The sequence below is a fragment of the Galeopterus variegatus genome, unplaced genomic scaffold, assembly GCF_000696425.1.
Source record: "Galeopterus variegatus unplaced genomic scaffold, G_variegatus-3.0.2 Scaffold4144, whole genome shotgun sequence".
NCBI lineage: Eukaryota > Metazoa > Chordata > Mammalia > Dermoptera > Cynocephalidae > Galeopterus > Galeopterus variegatus.
The window spans coordinates 51,056-75,824 of NW_007730255.1; the positions used below are offsets into that span (position 1 = coordinate 51,056).

General features: G+C 38.9%; 1 protein-coding gene across 2 annotated transcripts in view; it reads left to right on the plus strand.

The window, feature by feature from the left end:
* The window catches only part of BCAT1 (branched chain amino-acid transaminase 1, cytosolic), a 67,293-nt gene that overhangs the window by 39,288 nt on the left and 3,236 nt on the right, over positions 1-24,769 (plus strand). For both annotated transcript variants that reach the window (XM_008586830.1, XM_008586829.1), the window contains exons 6-10: positions 3,126-3,289; positions 8,657-8,799; positions 13,819-13,904; positions 17,064-17,204; positions 19,254-19,328. In XM_008586830.1, the coding sequence (XP_008585052.1) occupies positions 3,126-3,289; positions 8,657-8,799; positions 13,819-13,904; positions 17,064-17,204; positions 19,254-19,328 (609 nt within the window). The remainder of the gene's footprint in view (positions 1-3,125; positions 3,290-8,656; positions 8,800-13,818; positions 13,905-17,063; positions 17,205-19,253; positions 19,329-24,769) is intronic.

Genomic DNA, 24,769 nt, shown 5'->3' on the forward strand with positions numbered 1-24,769 from the left:
AAAAAAAAAAAGATGACCCGTAAGAGGATCTTAACCCTTGACTTGGTGTTGTCAGCACCACGCTCTCCCAAGTGAGCCACGGGTCGGCCCTGAGATTTTATATTCCTCATTTTTCACAGGGTTTTTGAAAAGTCCCTTTCAGTTTTTCATGTATTTAAATAATCCAAGATGCTAGTAGAGAAGGATAAAAAATCAATCAAAATGTTCATAAGGAAATAAGACTTCTTGAAACTGACCTGCACAACTCACCAGCTGTTGTCATCCATATTTTCTCTTTATTTATGTGGTTTTTGCTTTATTCAATCAGAAGCCTGACCTTGTCATCATAGGATTTTGTTCAGTCACTCGATTAGTATTGTATAATAAAATATAGTCGTGTGCCAAATAACAACTTTTCAAGTCAGCCATGGAACCACATATACCACGGTGGTCCGTCCTATAAGATTGTAAAGGAGCCTGGGGGGTGTAGAAGGCATCACCATCTAGGTTGGTGTAAATACACTCCTATGATGTTCGCACAATGATGAAATCACCTAACGATGAATTTCTCAGAATGTTAAGCAACACATGACTGTACTCTTCACAGCAGCATGGAATTTAAATTGCTTTTCAGAATTTTCCTTCAGAAAGAAGGGAGAATTAAAACAAAGCAACAAGTAATGGTTCCTGAGGGTAGATTGATCACCAAGCTCCCTTCCTTGGGCCTAGAGCTATAATTTATTTGTTCTCAGACCTGAAGCAGTGTGACCAGTTTCACAAAAGTCACAGAGTTCTTTTTATAAGAAGACAATTGCTATAAGTAAGCATTGAAGGGTGAAGGTGATCAAGACATATCAGCACCAGTATTTGAAGTACTTGTAAAATATGAGTTGACGTTGGTTAAATTTCAGAAAATAAAGTGTTAGTACACACAAACACATTTTCTTTCAGCATTGAAACATTCTAGTCTGTAATTTACCTGCTTGCTAAGAAAAATGGTATTACTTAAGGGCTTATCAGGGTTTTTTTTTTTAGAAATAGATTTAATGTATAGAATTATTGCTTCTGTTTTCCATTTGTGCTTTCTGTACCACCACCTAGTGGAATAAATGCAGGTTTACCTGTTAATTGAAATCATGTAAAGGAAATGAACAAAGTGAAATGTATCTCAGGAAAAAACTTTCCATGATGATGAGTTATTGTTACTTTTTTGAGTACAGTGCAGGTTGTGTAAAATACATGAGTCCTGAGTGAGAAAAGTCCCAGGCATTCATGTGATAGCTAATAAAGTGCTATTAGCCTGTTAACAAATAATCTATTCTATTTAGGAACTTAGAAGCTAGGAAAATGATTGAGACTATGTCCAGTATATTGTATCTCTAAATTATGTTGACAAGCTTCTCTTAGTTCTTCATTACAAGGGTCCATAAAAAAAGTCTAAACTAATGAGCTTCAGCACCCATGAAACAAGGGTATCATGGTCCTTTCTAGACTGATAGCTACAGATAAAGTAGCTAGGAGATAAAGTAGTCAGATTTTATCAGAGCTGGGAAGGAAGACAGATTTGTATATTTTGCTGAGATTTTCCCTCCCAAACAATGAAACCAAAAAAGGCAAATGAAGTGTTAAGGCTCTTCGTCCTTCATTGGAAGAAAAGTGATCCTTTAATACTCAGCCCCCATTAAGGAACAAGCAAGGAAAAAACCCAAACCTGTTGTGCTTGCTGACTGATTTCTCTAACTCGGTCATCCATCATTGGTCTGCTCTGTGGCCACTCAGACCCTGCTCGGTCCGCATGTCCCGTGAAATGCTGATGGAATCCTCTTCCTGTTACCTGGTGGTAGTGTGCTTTTCAGACAACATCGGTGTGCACATAAACAGACACATTTTTTTATGCCCATGAATATTTTACCTACCTGAGTTTTGATAATCTGGGTGTTAAGTGGTGGGCAAGGGACAGTGGGCAATGGATACTAGGAGGAGGTATGATCGAAAATTCAAATAAAAATATCCCAAAGTCCACTTTCAGCCAGTTTCAACAAAAATTATGAAGCCACAAAATGAGCTAGAATTGAATCTCCTCCTTTGTTATTCTCATTCTGTGCATGATGGATACCTGCCCCCATCCAGGCAGGCCCGCTGCTAAATAGATTGGACACAAGCAGATTATATATCCAGAGACTTAACATGATAGTCCTGACTTGTTTTCTTATTTCCTGTAGTCTTGAATTGCACAGAACAACCCAGTGACCTTTTTTGCCTTTATAAAACATAGGCCTCAAAACTTTCACTCTCTCTTGGGGGCTGGCCGGTTAGCTCAGTTGGTTCAGAGCATGGAGCTGATAACACCAGGGTGCAGGGTTTGATCCCTGTACCAGCCAAACAGAAAAAAACAAGCTTTCATTCTCTCAATTTCCTTTCTTAAAAAACACCTGACCCTAATTACTTATAACTATTTTCGTGCTAGAGGAATTTGGATTGCTGGCTTATGATTTTCTACTGTTTGTGGAAAGGCTGTCTTCTGTCTTTGTTATTTGTCACACAAGTTCCTGAGTCATTCATCCCCTACCTTTTTGAAGGTATTTATCCTGTTTGATGTCTTTACCGCTAGAGAGGCTGCATGCTTGCTCTTTGCCACCTGGCACAGTCAGGTGTGGTAATGGCCAACTCCCTATGCCCACCAGCTGCAGGAGGCCCTGGTGTGTCCTGACACAGTCACTAGGTGTGAAACAGAAGGGCACGTTAGAGAAGCTAATATTATATTTTACCTCCAAAGACTAACAACATGTCTGGGTTCTTCCTTTTCTGAATTCCCAACCAGTACTACCTGGATAGGTGTTGTATAGCTAGTTATTAAAAATATGCTTCCCCTCTAAAAACCCTACTAACAAATAAGAACAAACAAAAAAATTGACAAATTCACTTTTTCTCTAAAAACATAACTCAGAGAGCAAAGCAAAACGAAATGTAAATACTCTATTCTCTGTGCATATGTATGGTTTTTTTTTTTTCCTTAAAACACTGTTAGGCTTTGTGTGACTTTGATTGGACGGCCCCTTGTGGGAGATAGTTACGGATCTATTCTAGACTTTAGGACTGTGTCTACATTTTAAATTACAGATGTGTGTACTTTTACTTTATTGCAGCCTTCTCTTGGAGTCAAGAAGCCTACCAAAGCTCTGCTCTTTGTAATCTTGAGCCCAGTGGGACCTTACTTTTCAAGTGGAACCTTTAATCCTGTGTCCCTGTGGGCTAATCCAAAGTATGTAAGAGCCTGGGAAGGTGGAACTGGGGACTGCAAGATGGGAGGGTAAGTAAATCTGTGTCTGTTTATAGGAGAGACTCCTTCACGACCATGCAGTAATTACCATTTCACTTCAATATGAGTACTTAGGATAATACTCAAACTTTAATGCTCATGTCTGTTTCCTGTTTTCAGGGTTTTAAATGTGCTCGTTGTTTAAAGGATGTGGCCCGTTATAAGGGAGAAACATTGCATGTCATGCATAGGCAAGAACCGAAGTAACTAAATCAGGAATTAAACCAGAGCTTTGAATGAACTGCCCTGGACTCTGGTCCTCCTTGGCTGCAGGCTGCTGGTTGGCATTAAAGACCATCTGGTCCTGGGGCCGAGGCTCTCAGTTGGCTCTAAGGAGTCCTGTCTGGGGAAGGTGCCTGCTTCACTGAAGTGTGCTGTCTTCATTGCCACAGAGTGTAGCCACACCTGCTGCCAACTGGCTGAGGGACAGCCCTGCTCTGGCTCCATCAGGCCAGTCTCATAGGCCATATGTAGCTGGCAGGATGTAAAAGAGCATTTGAAAAGTGTTGGACAATTTCAGGGGTGGACTTGGCCGTGAATTTGGATTACCTCTGTGGGTGAGCAAGAATAACTGGATTAAGCAGTGTGGGCTCTTTCTTTGTCTGTGTCAAGTGGTGATGTGCATCACATAGCCAGGGCAGCGACAGTCCTGGGGGTGACTCAGTGGCAGTCCTGTGGGCCCTGCTACAACATGCAGATTCAGGAAGGAGGGAGAGTTGAATGACGTGCTGCTGGGATGTTAGAGAGTGGTGACTGCTGGCTTTGACCCTTCTGTAGTCTTGGTAAATTTCCTTTCTCTCCTCCCTCCCAACCCCCACTTCCAAAACAGAATTGTTATAAAATTCTATGTCCCAACATCCCTGTTGGCAGCTCCAGCAACCGCATTCCCTCAATGGGTAGAGAAATCCTAATAAAGCCCATTAAACTATGAAGTCACTGTATTTTCCTTCTGGTGTAGAGCACTCCTTCCCATGTCCTAGGCTAGCCAGGTTGAAAGCTCCTTTTATTTACTGTCTTGATTTCTTTTTTTGCTGCTCAGACTTTTTCACAGAATATGTGCGTGTGCACCACTGCACACCATCTGCAGTACTTTGTTAAAACTTCTCTTAGGGTACACATGACAGTAAATTAACAATCTTGATGAGAAGTAACAAGGAAAACGGTTCCTTTTCTTAAATCTTGCTTTCTAGCTCCCCCTACTTGCCTAGGGTAAATATAACATGGGGACATAGGAATTTCAGGGAAATTTTTTTTTTTTTTTTTTTTTGATCAGTAAGGGGATCGCAACCCTCGGCACGGTGTTGTCCGCACCACACTCAGCCAGTGAGCGCACCGGCCACCCCTATATAGGATCCGAACCCGTGGCCTTGGTGCTTCCAGTGCTGCACTCTCCCAAGTGAGCCACGGGGCTAGCCCAGGGAAATCTTTATTAACTGGTATTTGGGCAGGTTGTAATTTATTGTATAAAGGTTGATATAGTGCAGTATCACAGAATACATGATCACTATAAGCCAATTAAAAATTAATGCTTTTTGTATAACACAGAGCAAAACCTAATGTAAATTCTGGACTTGTGCACCCCATCCAGGCAAGGTGATAATAATGGGAGAAACTGAGAGGGGGTTGGGAAGAGGCATATGGCTCCTCTCTGTACTTTCTGCTCAGTTTTTCTGTACATCTACAAGTGCTCTAAAAAAGAAAGTCTATTATTAAAAAAATGAATTCTTTGACTCACTACGTTCAGGTGGACCGTGGTCAATAGAAGTTGACTTGAAATGTGTTAGGAGAGGAAAAGACTAGAGAGGAGAATACTGGAGTTCATAAATAAAAGCTAAAGTGGCAAAAGGGAAGGCAGTAACCAAAAGAATGAATTTTTAACCTATATGCCTGTCACTCCAAAAGGTTCCAAATCTACTTCTATGCTTCCAGCTTGGACGGTACAAGGGAAACAAACGATTATGCCCTTAATATCATCCTATTTAGTCCAAAGACGTTTGGAGGCAACTTTAGATTGGTGTATTATTATTATTATGCCCTTAACCTAATTAAGTCAACAAATATCCTCCCAGCACTTTTTAGGACCCCTGTAGTCAATTGATATTATTAAATAACTATTGGTTCTCATAAGCTCAGGGACCTCCTACTTTCTATTTAGGTGAGTCTGAGGAAGGGAGAGAAGCATTTTTAAAAATTCTACAATTATTCTACTAATTGTGAAGCCATTAGAGATAGCGTTATCCTCTTATTTCTAAATATACATAAGTGAGAGAAGTAACACAGTCATCCCGCGGTATACGAGGGGGACTGGATCTAGGCCTCCCGAGTATACCAAAATCCACACATGCTCAAGGCCAGCAGTCGGCCCTGTGAATATGAAAAGTCAGCTCTCCTTCTGATGTTCTGCCTTCTGCGAATACTGTATTTTCCATCCGTGACTGGTTGAAAAAATCTTCATATTAGTGGACCTGTGCAGTTCAGACCTATGTGATTAAGGGTTAGCTGTACAATGGCATACAGCTGAAGGACAATTCTAGCATGATGGGCCTTGCCTTGCTACCACATTGAAATCACCTGGGAGCTTTACCAAGTACTGATACCTGGTTCCCACCTGTAGAGATTCAGGCTTCTTTGGTCTAGGGCCTAGACTGAGCATCAAGATTTTTGAACATGCAGCCAAACTTGAGAAGCTCTGAATAGATGAAGGTCTTTCATCACAGTCCCAGGCAATTTCTTAGTTTATTTGGAATAAATCAGGCTTCTCTGACTCCCTCTGTCCCTGTCTCTCACACACACAAACACACTCACAATTATCCTTCTCTCTCTTACTGTTTTTCTTTTCCTTGCATTCTCATTCTGCACTTAGGTGTGCAAGCTTTGAAGTCAGGAAGACCTGGCTTTAAAAATCTGACTACCAGGCCGGCCCGGTGGCGCACTGCTATAGTGCGCCGCTTGCGAGCGTGGTGGTGCTCCTGCCGAGGGTTCGGATCCCACATACAGACCGGTTTCCGCTCACTGGCTGAGCGAGGCGCGGGAGCAACGCCGAGGGTTGCGATCCCGTTGCCGGTCCCGGTCTGGTACGGGGGCGACACTGAGGGTTGCGATCCGTTGCCGGACACGGGAAAAGACAAAAAGGAAAAAAAAAAACATCTGACTACCGTCATGGTCGACACATGTCATTATGCATTTGTCCAAACCCATAGAATGTCATAGAAGTGCAAGAGCTGCACCCAGGCCTGCCGACCTCAAACCCAGGATCTTTGCACTGGACTCCCCTGCAGTCTGGTTTATAGTCATTCTTAGAAGGCGTTCATAATTAACTCAGTTATCATCTATTTACCATCAGTTTTGAATAAGTATGACCTAACTTTTTACAGTCATTAAACAAGTAAAAACATTCTATCTAGATACCAGACTTTTATCATCTCCTGATTGACCAAAACTTTACATTTTGTCATCTGTGTTTTGAAGTTTATGCGTCAGGGTGTTCTAATGAATCTTAACATTACATTGGTGTGAGTCAATCTCTTCATGCCCCAGTTGCAACAGACATAGGATAATTTCTGTTTTCCACAGCTTTCTAGAATATTTAGCTGTTAGTATTCTTTCAGTTGCAAGTCAGACAACCAACCCGAAACAATCTTAAGTGGAGAAGGCATTGACTGCCCTTGTGACTAGGATGGTAGCAGTGGACTTGCTAGGGACTGAGATTATTATTGCCAGGTTTCTTGTGCCCTTGCAACTCTACCCGCCCCTCCACCTGCCTCTTCCCCCTCCCCCTTCTTGTCATCACTTCTGCCTATGTGTTGTCCTAGGGCTCTCCTACTTCAGGTGCTTTCTTCTGTGAAGGGTGGAGCTTACACCATACCAAGTAAGCAACCCCCCGGAAGGGAGAAAATACCTGTCTTTCAGGTTGCATACATTAAAGTGAGCGAGTGAATGAGCCCAAAGAAGGAATCATATGAGTAGCTTAGGTGACATGCCCACCCTTTAATTCAACTGTGGCAAGGCATGAGGCTATGATTGTCAATCTAAGCAGAATGACTTGGCTCCATAGGAAGGGCCACGTTTTTATAAAGGGAATATAGTGGGAAGGGAGGCTATGCGGATGAAAATGGCAGGTATCACTATTAATATGGTGCTCATGCTTAATTTATGCTTTTATTTAGGGAACACTACAAATTTTAATCCTACCTGGATGTAAAAGAAATAGTTTTAAGAGGCCTAAGTGGGTATTTTAGGGGCGATTACATTAATGCTTTGTACTAGTTTTAGTTGTTTTTTTTGATTGCTTCTCAAACAAACGTTACTTTTTGCTAATGTCCTCGGAAAGCCAAGGAAAGTGAATTACATGACTGGAGGTGTAGGGAGGCAGCAAGCTCTCTCAAGTAAATACTTGGGGATTCTCGTGTTCTATCTAAAACATGTATCTGTATTTTGTAGTATACTCACTAATTTTCCCATTTAAGTTTAAATAAAAGATAATAAATTTAAAATATTACTAAATTGTCATTCCCTGAAGATGTGTTGTGTTTCTTTGATTTTTAAATAATCAGGGATAAATAATGTGCATTGAGAAAAATGAGCTTTTGAAATACTTTTTTAGTCAGAATCGGGATTTTTAACATTTGTCCCACCTTTTGGGTAATTTAGACATTGGGCATTAGGTGTTTTTTGGATATATTAAAAAGTCTCAGAGAAATTGGTAAAGGACTTCAAAAGTGATTACATTGTGTAATGTTGAATATCTAATTATCTTGATTTGAGCATCATATTTTGCATTCAATGCTGTGTTCCTCAGGTATGTACAGTCAATTATGTTTCAAAAAATTAAATAAGTAAATAAATAAAATGATGTGGTGCTGCATGGGGGGAAATTTCCAGATAAGAGAGCACAGATTTGGTGCTCTACTTAAATTGCTGTAAACTTGATATAAGTTACCTCTCCAAGCCTCAGTTTCTCATCTGAACAGTGGGTATAATGAGAGTGGTTACTCATAGTATTTCTGTGAGGTTTAAATGAAACAGTTCATGTAAAATTGCTTGGTGTGAGGAAAAATAACTTTTAACTGCTCTTGTGAACTTGGCTATTTACCTGTGTTCTCGTGTCATTACTTTTCAAGTTAGGATTCCAAGATTTTGCTTTGTTCTCTCTCAGATGAATGCAGTTAGATCACTTAAGTTCTCTAACAAGTTTTCTGTTAAGGTTAAGCAGTTAACTAGAGAGTGTATGTATATTAAGAACATAGTACGTTGACTATATCACAATGTGAATTAAGACCTGAGGATATTAGGGTGTAGAAGATGGTGAGGTCGGGATGAAGTATGTTCGTAATCAGTGTGTTCCCTCTTTCTTAAAAGGAATTACGGCTCATCTCTTTTTGCCCAGTGCGAAGCAGTGGATAACGGGTGCCAGCAAGTTCTGTGGCTCTATGGAAAGGATAACCAGATAACTGAAGTTGGAACTATGAATCTTTTTCTTTACTGGATAAATGAAGACGGAGGTAATCCACTCAAATAGCTGTGTGCTGTTTTTTAATCATTTTCGATGGGACTGGAAAGACAAGAAGTAGAAACTTAGATCCAGGGAGTCGGGAGCACAATTCCAAAGGCTGAGAATTACTGGGCTTGTGCTAAGTAGACCTGTGTTTCAGTTTAAAGAAGTTATAAGGGTAATGTTTTGGTTTTTGCCTCTAGATGTACTAATTATTGAGATGTTGACTTAAGGAGCTGCATTTTCCCCTTCTGTACAGCTTATGTGTGCAGCTAGGTCTCAGGTCAGTTCAGTGGTCATTCACCACAAACTGTGTATAAAATGCTATAGCAATAAACACGGTCTACCAATTCTACTAGTATGGAGTTTAGTGTACTCACTTGGTATAATTCTTTTAATGATTGTTGCTCTTTCTGCTTATTTTAATAATAATGTCAGAAGCCCTCCAGATTCAATTTGATTAAAGTACACTGTTTTTAAAGACAAATCTCTGTATCTTGGGATTGTACTTAGATCTTGGTTCATTCAAGACTACTACTGCATATTTACTATAGAAATCAGTACATTTTGGGGCTAGCCAGCTAGCTCACTTGGGAGAGTGTGGTGCTGACAATACCAAGGTCAAGAATTCACATCCCCATACCAGCCAGTTACCCTCACCCCTGCCAAAAAAAAGAAGAAATCAGAACTTCTTCACTACCTTTATAATAATATTCTGAATGCTTATTACCTTTCTTTTGCTATTCTTTTTTAAATTTGTTGGCAGAGACCATAGGGGGTTCAGTAACGTGTTGGCAATATATATGGTATTGAATTAAATGGCCAATGACAGTGTGTGTGTGGTGGGGGGACAGATGTTGAATTTATTTTCATTAGAATTTCGATAGCCATACAGGAGGTTGGCCAATTGGCTCAGCTGGTTAGAGTTGGTGTTGATAACACAAAAGTTCAGGGTTCGGATCCCCGTACTGGCCAGCTGCCCAAACAAAGAAGGAAAAGAATTTTGGTAATCATACAAAATTTAGAAACATATTTTTAGGCTTGTTTACAGTCTTCAGCTGTTCATTTCACAGTAGCAAGTATAGAGACTAGAAATGTAAAATGATGTGTCTAAATACTTATGAAGCCTCAGTGTTGGTTTCAATTAAATTTTTTTTTTAAATTGAAAAGCAGCTACAGAAAGCCCCCCTGTTGCTCTTATGTTATTTGGCTACAAAAAGAGGAAAATGGTGATTCAGATGTGGCTGGATTCAGAGCAATGGACTAATTTGAGAATTGGTTGTGGAGATTAATGAGTTGAGCCTTATGTTCCAGTCAGGGGTAGAATAAATAGAAAGTGTGGTGGGAACACCTTGTGCTGGGCTTGGCCAGTGGTCATCCTTGGCATATAAAAAGCCAGATACAGATCATGCTCACTCTTCCATTCTTGCTGTTTGTACTTGGCACTATTTAAAAACAAAGTTTATACTGGAATGTTTGTGATTTCTAAATTTGAGTTATAATTTATGACATATATCAAAAGCTGTGCCTGAAAGATGATAGCCAGTGTTTAACTCTGCACTTAGAAGGTAATAGACTGGTTCAACTCTTCTTACCTGCCTACTCCCACCCTCACCCCCAAACCAACCCATACAACCCAAAACAAAAACAGTTACATCATTCAGAAGTGGTTATCATTATTATTTATGGATGGGAGATGTCAGGATTTAAGCTCAGTCTGAATCAGAGCTACTGTCCTGGTGAAAAATTGTTTCTCGTCCAAACAATCATTATGGAAAATTTCCACCATGGCTTTTAAAGGTCAGAATAGAAATGAGCGAATTTGTCTTCTGCCTCTTGCAAAATACACAGACCTTAAGAGTTGCTATTTAGATTATGGTTGCCCAGGATAGCTTTAGTTTTAAGGTGGTCCTTCAGTTTGGGGGGGGGGGGCTTCACCTAATGTATCAAATAAGATCTGAAATGAGGATAAAGGAAATGGAATAGTGAACAGTACAGTGAGAGAAGTAAATGGAATGTCAGGAATAACCTTTGGCTAAAAAAAAAAGACATTGAAGCAACTCTGTAATAAGTTTGACTTATACCATGTGGCTTTTGGAAAAAACAAAGAATAATGAGTTGAAAATCAGCCAAATACTGATTTTCACAGACTTTCTTCATAGGAGGTAGAAGCAGAGTTCTTGCAGTAATAACCTGCCATCTTCCCATGTGCACGATCATAGCAGTGAACATTGATGTCGCTCAGCCCACCCAGGCCCCGTGAGCCTCCTCGGGCATGCCAGGCTCCTGTACTGACTCTGCTTGCAGCCCCTTCTTCAGATGTCTGCCTGGTTTGCAGTTTCACATTCTCCAAGTCTTTGCTCACGAATCCCATTCTCGGTATGGCTTTCCTTGAGTCTTTAATCAAAATTATAAATTCCCTCCCCCATAACTCCCCAGCTGTCCCCCCTTGGCCTTCCCTCTTTTTTTTTTTTATACACCTCTGTAGGCTTACGTACCATTTAACACCATAATTGCTTGCCACTGCCTATTTGAAAGTGAGCAGGGAGTTAACATCAATTTTGTTCACTACTGTTTCCATAGAGCTCAGAACAGTAAACAGCACTCAGTAGATATTTGTTGAATAAATGGATAATTGTGCTGATGGTATTTAGGGCATTTATGCAAACCCACATTCCAGGTTTCCATGAGTGCTTGACTTTGGGAAGTCACAGATGAATCCTGCTGTTATTGCTTCTAAATTCCTCATCTCCTAAAAATGATTTCTCTGTCAAAAACAAGCTGTGTGTGTAGGTTCTGTTTTCCTCATGTTGGCCAATCTGGAGTTAGTTCTGGCTTCTGTAAGCATGTTTGTGGTTGCAGAGGAAAATGAATATTTCTCACCCAAATGTTGTCATGTCATCATCTCTGTCTGGCAACCAGAGAAGCAGATGTTCTGTTCCTTGACCTCGGGTTAGTGGTTACAATTCTGGGTGTTAAATAGATTTCAAAAACAGCATTTGCACACACGGGGCTGCTGTTTTCATTTAATTTTATGTAGTTTTAGAGTTCAGCAAGCTTTAGAAAAGGTCGTTTGGGGCATTGGAAGTGTGCGTGTATGTGTGTGTATATATATAATACACACATATACATTCATACATTTATGTATCTAACTAGCTAGCTATGGCAAAACACATGTTTATTTTGAGATCAACACTTCTAAACATGACAAAAAGTAGCCCTAAGAACATTGCCAAGAACAAATTTTCTTCTTTCCAGAAAGCAATTTTCAACAGATGATTTTCAGAAACAAACTTAAAAAAAAAAAAAAAAAAAAAAAAAACATTTTCTCTTGGTTCTTCCGAAAATGTTATGCATCAGAGTCACCTGAGGAGCTTCTTGAAGGTGGGGGGGGAGACACCCACATTCCAAAGCCCACACATAAGGGATTCTAGTGATTTGACTCGCACCTTGACTTGAGAACCACTGTTTAATGCTGTTTGTCTTTATGGTGTTTCTGTTTTAATGAAAGATATGATACTTCATCTCACTGCCATTTCTACTGGTTCTGCTTTAGGTCACCATTTTTTGCTCAAAAACAACATTTATTACATACCAGTCTGGGCCAGGCACGATGCTGGCTTTTGGGGTTACTGGGATGAATGTGCAGTTTCAGTCTTCCAGACAGTGCTTGTTGGGCACGACTGATGTAACCACAGCAGAGCAGGCAAGCCCAGAACCACCGTGTACTGAGGGAAAGGGCAGTGGCCTCAGTGTCAAGCAACTTGAGCTGTGGTCCTGGTTTTTCCCCTGTGTCACCAACCTTGGCATGCCACTTATGTTTATAGGTCCTCAGTTTCTTCTTCAGTAAAATAAGGATTGAATTAGGTGAGTTCTAAACTTCTTTTTAGCTGCATAAAATCGCCTGAGGGAGCTCAGAAACACTAGTGAGATTTCTTCACAGCTTTTACTACCTGGTGATCCTTTCAAGCATATCTCTGCAGACACATGAGGGGCAACATGTCATCTGTTATGAGTCAGCATCTTTATAAGGTGATGATATGAGGTTTGAATTTTTTACTAGATTCAGATTCCTGGGTGGCAAAGGTGGGGAGGAAAGGGAAACATGGAGTCCCGGAGAAAGCCTTTTGTAAGGAGAGCTGGTGCAGTTGACGGACCACACCTGACACCTACAGACAGATTGTCATGCCAGCCCTCACAGTGGGTTGGGGGCCTGCAGCCACCTGGCAGTAGACCACTAGCTTGGCCTTGCAGTTTTGTTTTTGGACTTTTTTTTTTAAGACATGCCATGTACATGCTTGAGCTCACCCTGAGTTCATTACATTTGAATCTCAGAGGGCAAAGTCAGTGTCTCCATACTTGATGCTTGACTTCTCAAGGGGCAGCGTGGAAGCAGTGACCAAGCCTGAGCAAGCATGCACACTGCACAGTGTTCTTAGAAGGTCTGGTAATGCCCAGTGCTCCTGAGTAAGACCCTATGTGCTTTATTCTAATTACTAGCCAATCAGCTGTATCTACTTAGGTAAATTCAACTTCAGAATATTTCTCTTTAGAATATTCTATAACTCTTGCCGACCCCGTGGCGCACTCGGGAGAGTGCGGCGCTGGGAGCGCAGTAGCGCTCCCGCTGCGGGTTCGGATCCTATATAGGGATGGCCCCGGTGCGCTCACTGGCTGAGCGCGGTGCAGCCCTTCACAAAAAAGGACAATAAATAAATAAATAAAAGAATATTCTATAACTCTTACTATTTGTCAGTGGAAAACCATCTCATTATTTTAATGGTTACAGATAATCTGAAGATGATTATTTGAGTAGCTTTCTCTCTTCTTTTTTCTTGTTTTGTAAAATAAAGATCTACCTGAAGTGTGACTTGATATGAGAGATTTGGGAAATTTGATAATGCAGAGCATTTTCTTTATGTTTATTACCAAAGCCAAGTTGTGAGAAATGTTTTTTTTAAATGGCTGTTGATATAAGGCATGCCTAATATAGTTAAAGTTTGAAAATATTCCACTTTCTGATTGACAGAAGAAGAACTGGCAACTCCTCCGCTAGATGGCATCATTCTCCCAGGAGTGACGAGGCGGTGCATTCTGGACCTGGCACACGAGTGGGTGGGTGCCTCTGACATGAACAGCTCTCATAAGCCTGAAACACAAAGTAATCGAAATAAGCCCTGCCTAGTGTTGAAATGACATCCTGTGGTTCCAACCAAAGTTATCTAATCTTTAATCTAATCTCTAATCTTTTCGCTGAACTTGAGTGAAAAGAACTCTTCTAGAAGGACGGTCTTGGCAAGACTATCAAATAAGTATTGTTTATAGGGAGGGCAGAGAGAAACCAGTTTAGCAAGACGTCCTAGTGAAGAACTATTCTAGTACTTGGCTCCATCTATATACAAGGTACCTCCTGCCAGCTTATCTGGTTTATAGTTTGTGTGCTTCCATTCAGCCAGTCCTTAACTTTTCAAGACTAAGTGTATTGTTTCCAAATAGCAGTGATACTTAGTTCTTCCTTTCCCCTATTTATTCCCGTGTAACCATGCTTGTCATAGAGATTAAAGAATTTTACTGACATGTAGGGCCGGCCCAGTGGCGCACTGGATAGTGCGCCGCTTGGGAGTGCAGAGGCGCTCCCGCCGAGGGTTCGGATCCCATGTGGAGACCGGTTCCCGCTCACTGGCTGAGCGCAGTGCGGGCGCAGCACCGAGGGTTGCGATCCCGTTGCCGGTCCCCGGTACGGGCGCGACACTGAGGGTTGCGATCCCATTACTGGTCAGTAAAAAGAGACAAAAAAGGGAAAAAAAAAAAAAAAAAAAAAGAATTTTACTGACATGTAAATGTCTACTAACATAACATTATTGGTTTGGCTGCCTTCTTTCTCCCTCCTTCCTGCCCCCCGTCCTCCCAAATTAATATATATGCTTATTTTAAAATCAAAACCCTGGGGCCGGCCCGGTGGCACACTGCTACAGTGCGCCGCTTGGGAGCACGCTGAGGGTTCGGATCCCACATACAGACCGGTTCCCGCTCACTGGCTGAGCGAGGGGCGGGCGCAGCACCGAGGGGTGCGATCCCGTTGCCGGTCCCGGTCCGGCACAGGCACGACACTGAGGGTTGCGGTCCGTTGCCGGACACGAAAAAAGACAAAAAGGGAAAAAAAAAAATCAAAACCCTCAAGTAAATGTAAAATTGTTTTCTGTAGACTTTCAAATCCGTGTGACACAGGCAAGCATATTAAACTATTTGGTTTTGGAAATAACATAACATTCAAGATGAATATTGAATGAGTTGGTTTCCTTGGCAAAGGTTCCTGGATGGAACTTTTGACCCATGTGTTAAAATGGTCTCCAAAGAACATGAAAAGGCTTTGAGCATGCTGTGGTCAAACAGTATTAATAGGACAAATGTTTAGAAACACACACATTATCTAGGAGAGAACTAGCATACTTTCTCTGGAAAAGGCTTAGAAAATGGAGGAAATGTGCTATAAATAATTCTACAAAACCCTGAAGTAGACAAGACCCAACTGCCACATGCTGGCTGGCACATTGGGCATGACATTTACAAACTGTTGGTATAATTTCAAACAGCTTGCCCTGTCCTAAATATGTTTGCAGTTGGAAAGATATATTTTTGAAGCTCAGTAATTTTTGTTTTATTAAAGAAAAAAAATCAACCAAGTACAGAAGGTTTGATGACAAGTTGCAAGTGGGACTGCTTTCCCGCACTAATGATTTGCTAGCATGAAAAATAGGTTATTATGGAGGAAGTTTTTTCTTGGTTCCTTAGCTATAATTTATTTTAAAAGCTATTTTAAAACAGTGAGACATAAAATGCCAAGAGGCATGTGGGGGGTAACCACTACTTGCCAGACAGGGGAAATTGTCCAAAGATAAGTAGGGGTGAGCAGAGGAAAAACAATTCTGTTCATTTACAAGAGAGGTTTTTTGGTTGTTTTTTTTTTTTTTTTTTTTTTTTTTCCCTTTTTCCAGAATTCAGAACTCAGCTTGTTTTCAATTAACCTGGCTGATTTTTTTTCTGGAATTTATTTATTTACCTTTGCAATTGCAGACTGAGATAAATTGAAACGAGCCATACTTCTGTTGCAGACGTATTTTCCTATCTTTCCAAATCTACTTACAGCATGCTGCGTTCTTCTTCTAGGATTTTGAATCTTGCCAAGAGTTTTAATTTTTACTTTTATCCATTGTGGATTTGTAGGTTTTAAAAAATATTCTCACCTTATTTTTTTTCTTAGCTCATTTATTCTTTGTTGCCCTTAATTCTAATAGCCTGTTGACAAACTTTGAACTTTAACCACTAAAAGAATGAGAATTAAACCGATTAAAGAATGAATATTCAAACATAGTTTAAACAGATAGCTTAAAAAGCATTAGAATTTTTTTTCCATTTCCTATTTTTGAGCAAATAAGATACTCAAACAGCTCTGCAGAAGTCATCGCAGAAGTTAATGAAGTTGTACCACTAATTCCATGAGGAAACTCAATGGAATACGATACTGAGAGAAGGAAGAGGGTTATCACTGTGAAGTCAACTGATAGTGAATTTAGGAAGAAAAAATATATACATCGTAATTTCTTTAATAAAGTTCAAATATACATTCAATTTTTTAAAATAATGAGTCATTCATATATTTCAATGCAATCTATTTTTTTTATTTCATTAAAGACACAGTAGAGAGAAGGCCAGATGTGGAGCCAGTCAGATCAGACCTGGGCTCAAATCCAGTTTCTGCCATTGACTAATTATGTGGCCTTGGGGATGTCACTCAACCTCCCTGAACCTTAGTCCTCATCTGTAAAATGGGATGATAATACCTACCTTAGAATTACAAAACTTGTCTTGTAATGGGTATTCAATAAATGGCAGCTATAATTATTAATAGGATATGACATTGTTCTCCTTTAAAATAGAGTTTAAGACACTGTTATCATGGAGCATGCATTAAGGAGCCCTCAGTATGTATCAATTTGTGACTTTATCCATGACAAGAAATAAAAGGCAAAAAAGAACACATTTGTTAAAATATACCATGTATCTTGTAATAATCTTATATTTTATATTCTGGTAATCTCATTTATAAATGTTGTAACCTTGATGTAGGTTTCATAACACTTCATTGTGTTCACCAGTACGAAGGCGTGCCCCTTCCACTTTTCCCTCGAAGGATGATTATGACATTATCTGAGTTCAATCAGAATGTAAAGTAGAAAGATAAGCATTGCTTTTTACTTTTTCTCTTCTAAACAGGGTGAATTTAAGGTGTCAGAGAGGTACCTCACCATGGATGACCTGACAACTGCCCTGGAGGGGAGCAGAGTGAGGGAGATGTTTGGCTCTGGTACAGCCTGCGTTGTTTGCCCAGTTTCTGATATACTGTACAAAGGCGAGGTAGGATGAGTATTTCTTTGCTTCCTGTCATTTCCAAACTTTTGCCTATAATTTAATTAATTTTTTAATGTGTGAATGCAATTCTAGTTGCACCCAGGATGCAAAGGGTTTTTGGAGTTTCATTAACTGGGACAGTTTGTCTAGATAAACCGTATTAGCATATTACTATCATATTTCCAGTGATTTTTGTATAAGCCCAAACACAGCAGGAAGTCAATTTCGTCCTTAAACAAAGTGTCGTATCTGCCTTACCCTAACTCGGTGATTGACTGGAGTTGTGCCAAGACTTCTACGCTTACCTCTTTTTCTACCAGCTCACTAAGGAAGAAGGCTTTACGACTGTCAGTGTCTGGTTTCCTGCAGTACTTCCAAACTACTGGGTTAGGAATGGCGAATAGTTATGGAAAGTGCTTTTGAACGATCACTGTCATTGATTACTGTCACTGCTGGTATTGTTATTATTAAGTAGACCACTTTACAAAACATTTTTGTTTGGCAAACATAGTACATTTACCAAAATCTTCCAAAAGGAATTCAAAGATTTGATTGAAAGAAGTGTTCTCTTAATAAATCAGTCTGATTTTATGTGTGGTGTAGTAGTTCTGTTTTCTTATCGTTTTTTTTTTTTTTTTGCTTTTCTCTTTATAACAAAGCTTTAATACTTATGATTAACATCAGCTTCTAACTTTATAACTTAAAGGCATGTGGGTGTTGTTCTTACAATGTGAATTGGCTTAAATTACTCTTATTAAATACATTTTCTACTGGTTAAGTTCTACATTACAATTATTTTTCCTCAGCTGATCAGATTGATTTTTCTGCTGACTTTAACGGTGACTGCTTCACTGCTTGTGGATTTAGAACTTGCTTTTAAGGGATGGCTTTTGACATAATTCCATGTACAGATTGATTGTTTCATGGGAGAAGAATTATTCTATTTTATATCAATACTTACACTGGTTATGAAGCTACTGTTTAGTATTTTTGTTATGGTAGTATCTCTTAGGTGAGATTTTTTTTAAAGTATTTATTTATTTATTTATTTTTAAAAGATGACCAGTAAGGGGATCTTAACCCTTGGCTTGGTGTTGTCAGCACCACGCTCAGCTCACCAGCCATCCCTGTATAGGATCCGAACCCGTGGCCTTGGTGTTATCAGCACTGCAGTCTCCTGAGTGAGCCACGGGCCGGCCCCTTGGTCAGATTTTTTTTTTTTAAGTGTAATTATTATTTCATGTCGAGAAATAAGAAGTTTATAAAGATTAACATATTTTTAATGGCTCTGCTTTAGGAGGCATTTACAGCCAAAAGGTACATCTTATTATCCTATTATACTAAACATCATAATAAGAAAAGTGTTTGAGAGCACAGTCTTATCTACTAAAATCAAACCATCAAAAGCCTACATGCCAGTAAGGCATGAGTGGGCATGACTCATATACAAATTAGGGGCATGACATTTTTCAACCATAAATTTAATCATGCTCTCCAATACTGTGGAGGTTGTGGACCCTGGAGGTTTAGCTTGGATCAGAGTTAGGTTTAGAAGCCCCTTTTGTGAAGGCACAGACTTGCTTTAATTCGTGCCCCTGAAATGACGTGCTTTTTTTGTGGCCAGATATCTTTGCGTTCTCATTTCCTGCCAGAGAGGGTCAGATGTAGAGGACGGTCATTCATCCTTACAGATTCTCTGAATCTTGGAAGAAATTCTTTTAAGTTTCTTGAAGTTCTTTAAGTTTAGCCACTATTTTAGGTACCCCTAGCTTCCCTTTGGTTTCTCAAACAGCCTGAAAGCTGGCATATAAAACAGTTGTGCCCCCAAATCAGTTGAGAGGCAACGAACAACCTTTCATTGGCTGGTTAGTTTTTATTTAAATTCAGAATAGGAAAGAGTCTTTGGCATGAGCTAATGTGTATAATCAGTAGATTATAATGCTGTTCCTTATTTCGGTGGAATCACCTTACCAAAGTAGGATTGCCCAGCGTCTCACCTGTTATCACTATATACATGAATATCCTCAAATTAGCTCATTTCTTTTTCTTTCATAGAACATACACATTCCAACTATGGAGAATGGTCCTAAGCTTGCAAGCCGTATCTTGAACAAATTGACTGACATCCAGGTAAGGACTTCTTTGTTACAGATTGTTACCTCTTTTCAGTCAGTGCTCAGAACCAAATCATATTTCAGTGGAGAGAAGAGAGTAGATATTACAATTTGAGATCAGTAAGTTAAATTTAAGTATGACAAATGATAGTATGTGTGGACAGGAGCAAGGCAGAAATGGAAGAGAAGATACATGTTTAAAAGAGAGAAAGAAAGAAGGAAGGAAAGAAGGAAAATAAATGTTGTCGGGGACTCCAAATTGCTTAACATTTTATTTTATTCTATTTTAACATTTGAAAAAAATCTATAAATTTTTATAACATCTTTAAATCTCATTAAAAAGTATAACATACCTATGTGAAAAAGAACAAACTTTAAAGTAGAGGAAAGCACAGGAAGAAAATTACCTGTGATTTCAACACTGAGATATAACCGCTGTTAATTTTTGATGTCTTAACCTTCAATATTTGTAAGCATTTGTATACTTTTAGGTAGTTTTTTTTTTTTTTTTTAACAAAATGGGATTATATTATATGTAGTTTTGTTACCTGCTTTTTTCACTTAATAGACTCTTTGCTCTTTCATATCAATAAATAGTTTTCTTAATATCATTTATAAAATTCAATTGAATTTCACTATATTGATGTACCATAACTTTTAAAAGAAGTTGTATTATTGAAAACTTAGGTTGGAAATTTTTTTCACCGTTATGAAAAAATTGATTTGTTCCTTAGGATAAATCCCTGGGATTGTAATTGTTGGGTTGAAAGGTATGCACACCTATTTTTTTCATAGTGCTAATTTTGTTTTGCCTATTTTTTCTGAACAACAACCTGCAGTAATGTCTCATCAGGCAGTTAAGCAAGCATATCAAATATGAGATGATACTGGGCCACTTAGAAAAATGCAAACATTTCAAAAGTTTTTGGAAAATTTTGTTGAGCCCAGATACCATCATTGCTAGTTAGTGAAAATATACAAGAGGGATTGAGACTCATATTGAAATGTCAAATAAAATTTGATAGTTTGGGTCATGTCAGATGGTACCGAATTATAAAACTAAGTAAAGTTTAGCATTGGTTGGGAAAGCAGCAGGTCTCTTGAAAGCAACTGAAGTCCTTAGATAGTGATAAAAATGGTGTTTTTTAAAGACAGCAATTCTTATACAAAATTTGTAGTATTAAAAGGAAAGAATGTGGTTTTTGAATCAATGAGCTGCCTTACTTCCACTGTTTAACAAAGGCTTTCCATAAGAATTTTCAGTAAGCTACATAAAGGCATATCTCAACATTGGAAGAAATAAAATTTACTCAGAGTTGTTTTCTACCTTTGTACACAGAAACAATTGAAAGTAATTTAGCTGATAAAAATTTCCGCATTGATGGTTCAGGCATTTTTATTTTTTTGAGTTGTCTGAGTAAATATGAAGATAATAAATTCTTACAGTTTTGCTCAAGTAAAGAACATAAATAGAACAACAAAATTGGCTAGAGTATGAAAGCCTTTATCCAAAATAGGAGTTTAGAGATTTTTAAGAGGAGAAGTTTGGTCATATAAGAAAGAAAGACCACATTAGAAAATTCTCTTGAACAAATCATACAGAATTTTCTCAAACAAATTGTATACATTCTATAGCAATTAATACACAAAGCCAGATTTCAGGGTTACCTTTTGGGGATTATATGAAATAAGAAAATTTAAACTTACTTGATTTGGTTGTAAAGGATTGGCAGGAAACAGTGTCCACTAGGCTGAGAGAAAAATTGAAATTGGAAGAAAGATTTAAGTAGAGGTGTTCAGCAGACTTAATCATGAGGTTTTGACTAAGAAAGGAAAAATTAGGAGGCAAAAGCAGAAATGTAACTCATTAACCTTGAGATGGTGTTAGAAGATGTGTTAGAACCTGAGAGGATTAAGTAAAAGAGAAGCCCAGACACATAATTTGGGGGCAAGATAGGAAGCCATTACTAAAGTTCTCTGAAAGAGCATTTTTTAAAGTAAGATCATGGAAGCCAAAAGTATGTGACTAATGTTAGTGTTCTTGATTAATTCATTCAACCAATACACGTACTGAGTGCAAACAGTGAGCCAGAGGTTGTACCAGATGCTGGTAATATCGCAGTGAAAAAAAAGATGAAAAAGTTAAAGAAGCGGAGGCATATTGATATAAAAGGACAAAACAAATATTCAGTGTTGTGTGAGCCCATGAAAAAAAGTTTAAAAATCAAAGATACATGCGAAGCAAAGTATGATTAAAAAATACAGCTTTTCGAAACTCTAACGTTATATATTCTCTATATAACTTAGTGTTTGTGGCTAAGAAGAAATTAATTTCTCTTTTTCCCCTAGGTACTAGATAGTAGTACTATGATAGTAACACTAAAAATATTGTTGCATTCAAAACTCCATACTGAACAAAGAAACAAAGGGATACAATCACAGCAGACGTGAGCTAATACAGTGATTTCCAATTAACCACACATCAGAAGCACCCAATCTGCTACAAATTGCTAAGTAACAAAGCACTAACCATTCAGAATCTAAGAATGCATTTTTCTTCTTCAATTATTTTTTGCCTGTGCACGTGGAACCTAAAGTCTCAAAATTATTCTCTTACAAGATGGCAAATTGGTGCTGTCAGCCAAGCTACTACATTGTCCGTTTCTCTCCAAGAAAAATAATTTAAGTAATTATTGAGGAAAAAGCATAGAACTGTATCATGTTTTACATTTGACTTCTTTTGGCATTACACATAAACATGGATGTTTCCTACAAAGTGCTCTGGTAAATTGAAGAGGGGAACAACCACCACCAAAAAAACCTTCAAGATTCTTGCCAGTATGACCTGGGGGGGAGATTCCTTCTTAACCGCAGAGTTTACTTTCATTTTAATTTCTGTGTGTGAGTCAATCTCTGAGGTTAAGCATTCATCTCATTTAGCTAATTATCCATATAGCTCTCTGGGTCTTAGATTACTCTATAAATACCTCCTAGGAGGGGAACATTTCAAATGAAAGTTTCTCTCTTTTTTCCTTCTTTTTTTTTTTTTTTTCCTTTTTTTAAGCAACAAAGTAAAACACTTGTGTTCGTATTTAACCAAATGTAATCTTGGAGAACCTTGGCTGTGTTGTCTGTTTCTCTTCTCTCCTGTGACTCTATGCTGTTCCAGTTGCTCACCATCATGTTCGCCTTTGCTCCCACCATTTGGGGTCCTCTCTGTTCTCCAAATTAGCTCTGCTGTCTGATGCCTCCTGTCCTGGCTGCATCTCCTCCCACAATTTGCTCACCTGATAAGATTTTGGTTATCCTTCAAGACTCATCTCCTTTTGGAACCTATAAAAATCTCTCTTGATCAACATCCCTTTCCCTGCGTCCAGATACACATTCACCCACTTAAATGCTACTTCTTCCTCCAGTTTCCATAGTGTTGGGGATGATCGCATAAAGGCATTAAATTAGTGATAATTACTCACACACTCGTCTCTCTTCTAGGGCTATTGACTATCGGAATTTTTGTTCTCTTTTTATACCCCTGGGTTCTCTACAGGGCCTAGGGCATGGTATGCACACAGTGACGTTTCTTGAATGAATGAATAAAGAATGAGTGGGTGAGTGAGGGACCAAACAAATACTAAAGAGCAAAAAATATATTGCTCTTATATGTTAACACATTCTGAGAGGAGATGGGAGGAAGGTCTTGAATAATGTCACATTATTTTTCCAAAAAAATACTTGAAAGAACCTGACTTAGATTTTTTCCAAATGAGATACACATTGAGACTGTGGTCACAATCAGACAAAAGCTGGAGTCTAGGTCTTATGTATCAAGGGTAGCTTGTATGAGTAACTAGCATTGCTGCTATTGAGGTTCCATAAAGAGAGAAGTAGCAATTGCAAAGACCCGGAGGTAAGATGTCTTAAGCAGTTTAGGAAAAGGAAAGCTGGAGTGGGACGGAAGTAGGATATGTATGGATTGCAGGTCACCAGATAGAATAAAAATCTATTTTCTCACTAGTGGGTTCAGCTTTGTCAGCTCCAGTGACAGATTAGTGAAGATTGTATTTTTCTTGTTTTCAATGGAACTGCTTCATTAGTAACCAGAGAAGTTAAAGGCCCCGCCCCCCCTTTCCCTGCCTGCTTCCTGAGATGTCCTCTTTGTGTGCACATGAACTTCATATCTCCAGATTGCCTTAGTGGCTCAGATCCTTGACCAGCTTCCCAACCTCTTGTTGTTCCCAGGACATCCTTCTCCAAGTGACAGGATTACAAAGCTTTGCAGAGCTCTTCAGTAGGGTCTAGAGCAATGACGACAGTGACCTGGTGGGCAGCACCGATTATATTTTTATTGGCAATGTAGAGAGTGAGCACATGACATGCAGGTTGTCCTTTGTGTTGCCAAGAGACTCCTGCTGAATGTAAAAGGCACTTAGCAAAGGCCATATCAAGTTATTTGCCATATGCATCTGGAATGTGAAGAAACGAACTTGTCATTAGTCATGTTTTGCTTTAGTGTTCTAACTGGAACTTGCAAAAGATTAAAATATTGCCCATCACACTGATAGTCTTCCACATGGGCACAAAATACCATCCTACAGGCGTAGCCCAATTTGCCACAGTGCCTTGGCCCCATCTCCGATTCCAGAGAACAAAGCTAAGTGAGTGTGACTTGCGGTGAACCTGCCAAATGTTGAAGGTGTGAGCCTGCTGCTGTGGTTTTGTAATGACTCTAACAATAGAAGAATGACATCCTAGCCGTTGCAGACATGTTTCTCTTTCCCCTTCATCTGTGGACGCCTACTCTTACAGGAAGAATATATAATTTCTATCTCTGTTAAAATTGGCCATCTCTACTTAGAATTATTTTTCCTTAAAAAATTAAATTGAATTATCCATCAGCCAAAAATCAACAGTTTGATTGCTGAATGTCTAGGTCTAGGCATTATGAATTACCTACCTATAATTTCACATTTCTTGGCTGCATCTTAGAATGCTATGACTTTACATAAAAGCATGAATTGCAAAATGAGAGGGGTAAAACTTAATACATATTATGCAGGTTTGTAGAGTGATACAGCCTATGACTGTCATTGTAAGGAAAATTGATTTTCGATCATTCATAAAACTGAAACAACTAATTGAAAGTAAATTTACTTTAACTGACGAGATTCAAGTTGAAGTGATGGTAGTCATGAATCACAATTCTGTAGATCTGCTAAAATGTCACTGCACCGACACTCAATTGTTATTAATGGCAAAAGTGCCTTATATGAATGGGAATCTAAATACAGGAAATAAACATATTTTGTTCTTTCCTTAAGTCATGGTGACATCAGACATAAATTAGACAGAATTTGAAAATTTTTCATTCAACATTTGTCACGAAGCAATAGAGTCAATAGCAGGAGGCTATACTCGAGGCAACTCTTTGATGAGGATTAAGCAAGTAATTTATAGTCA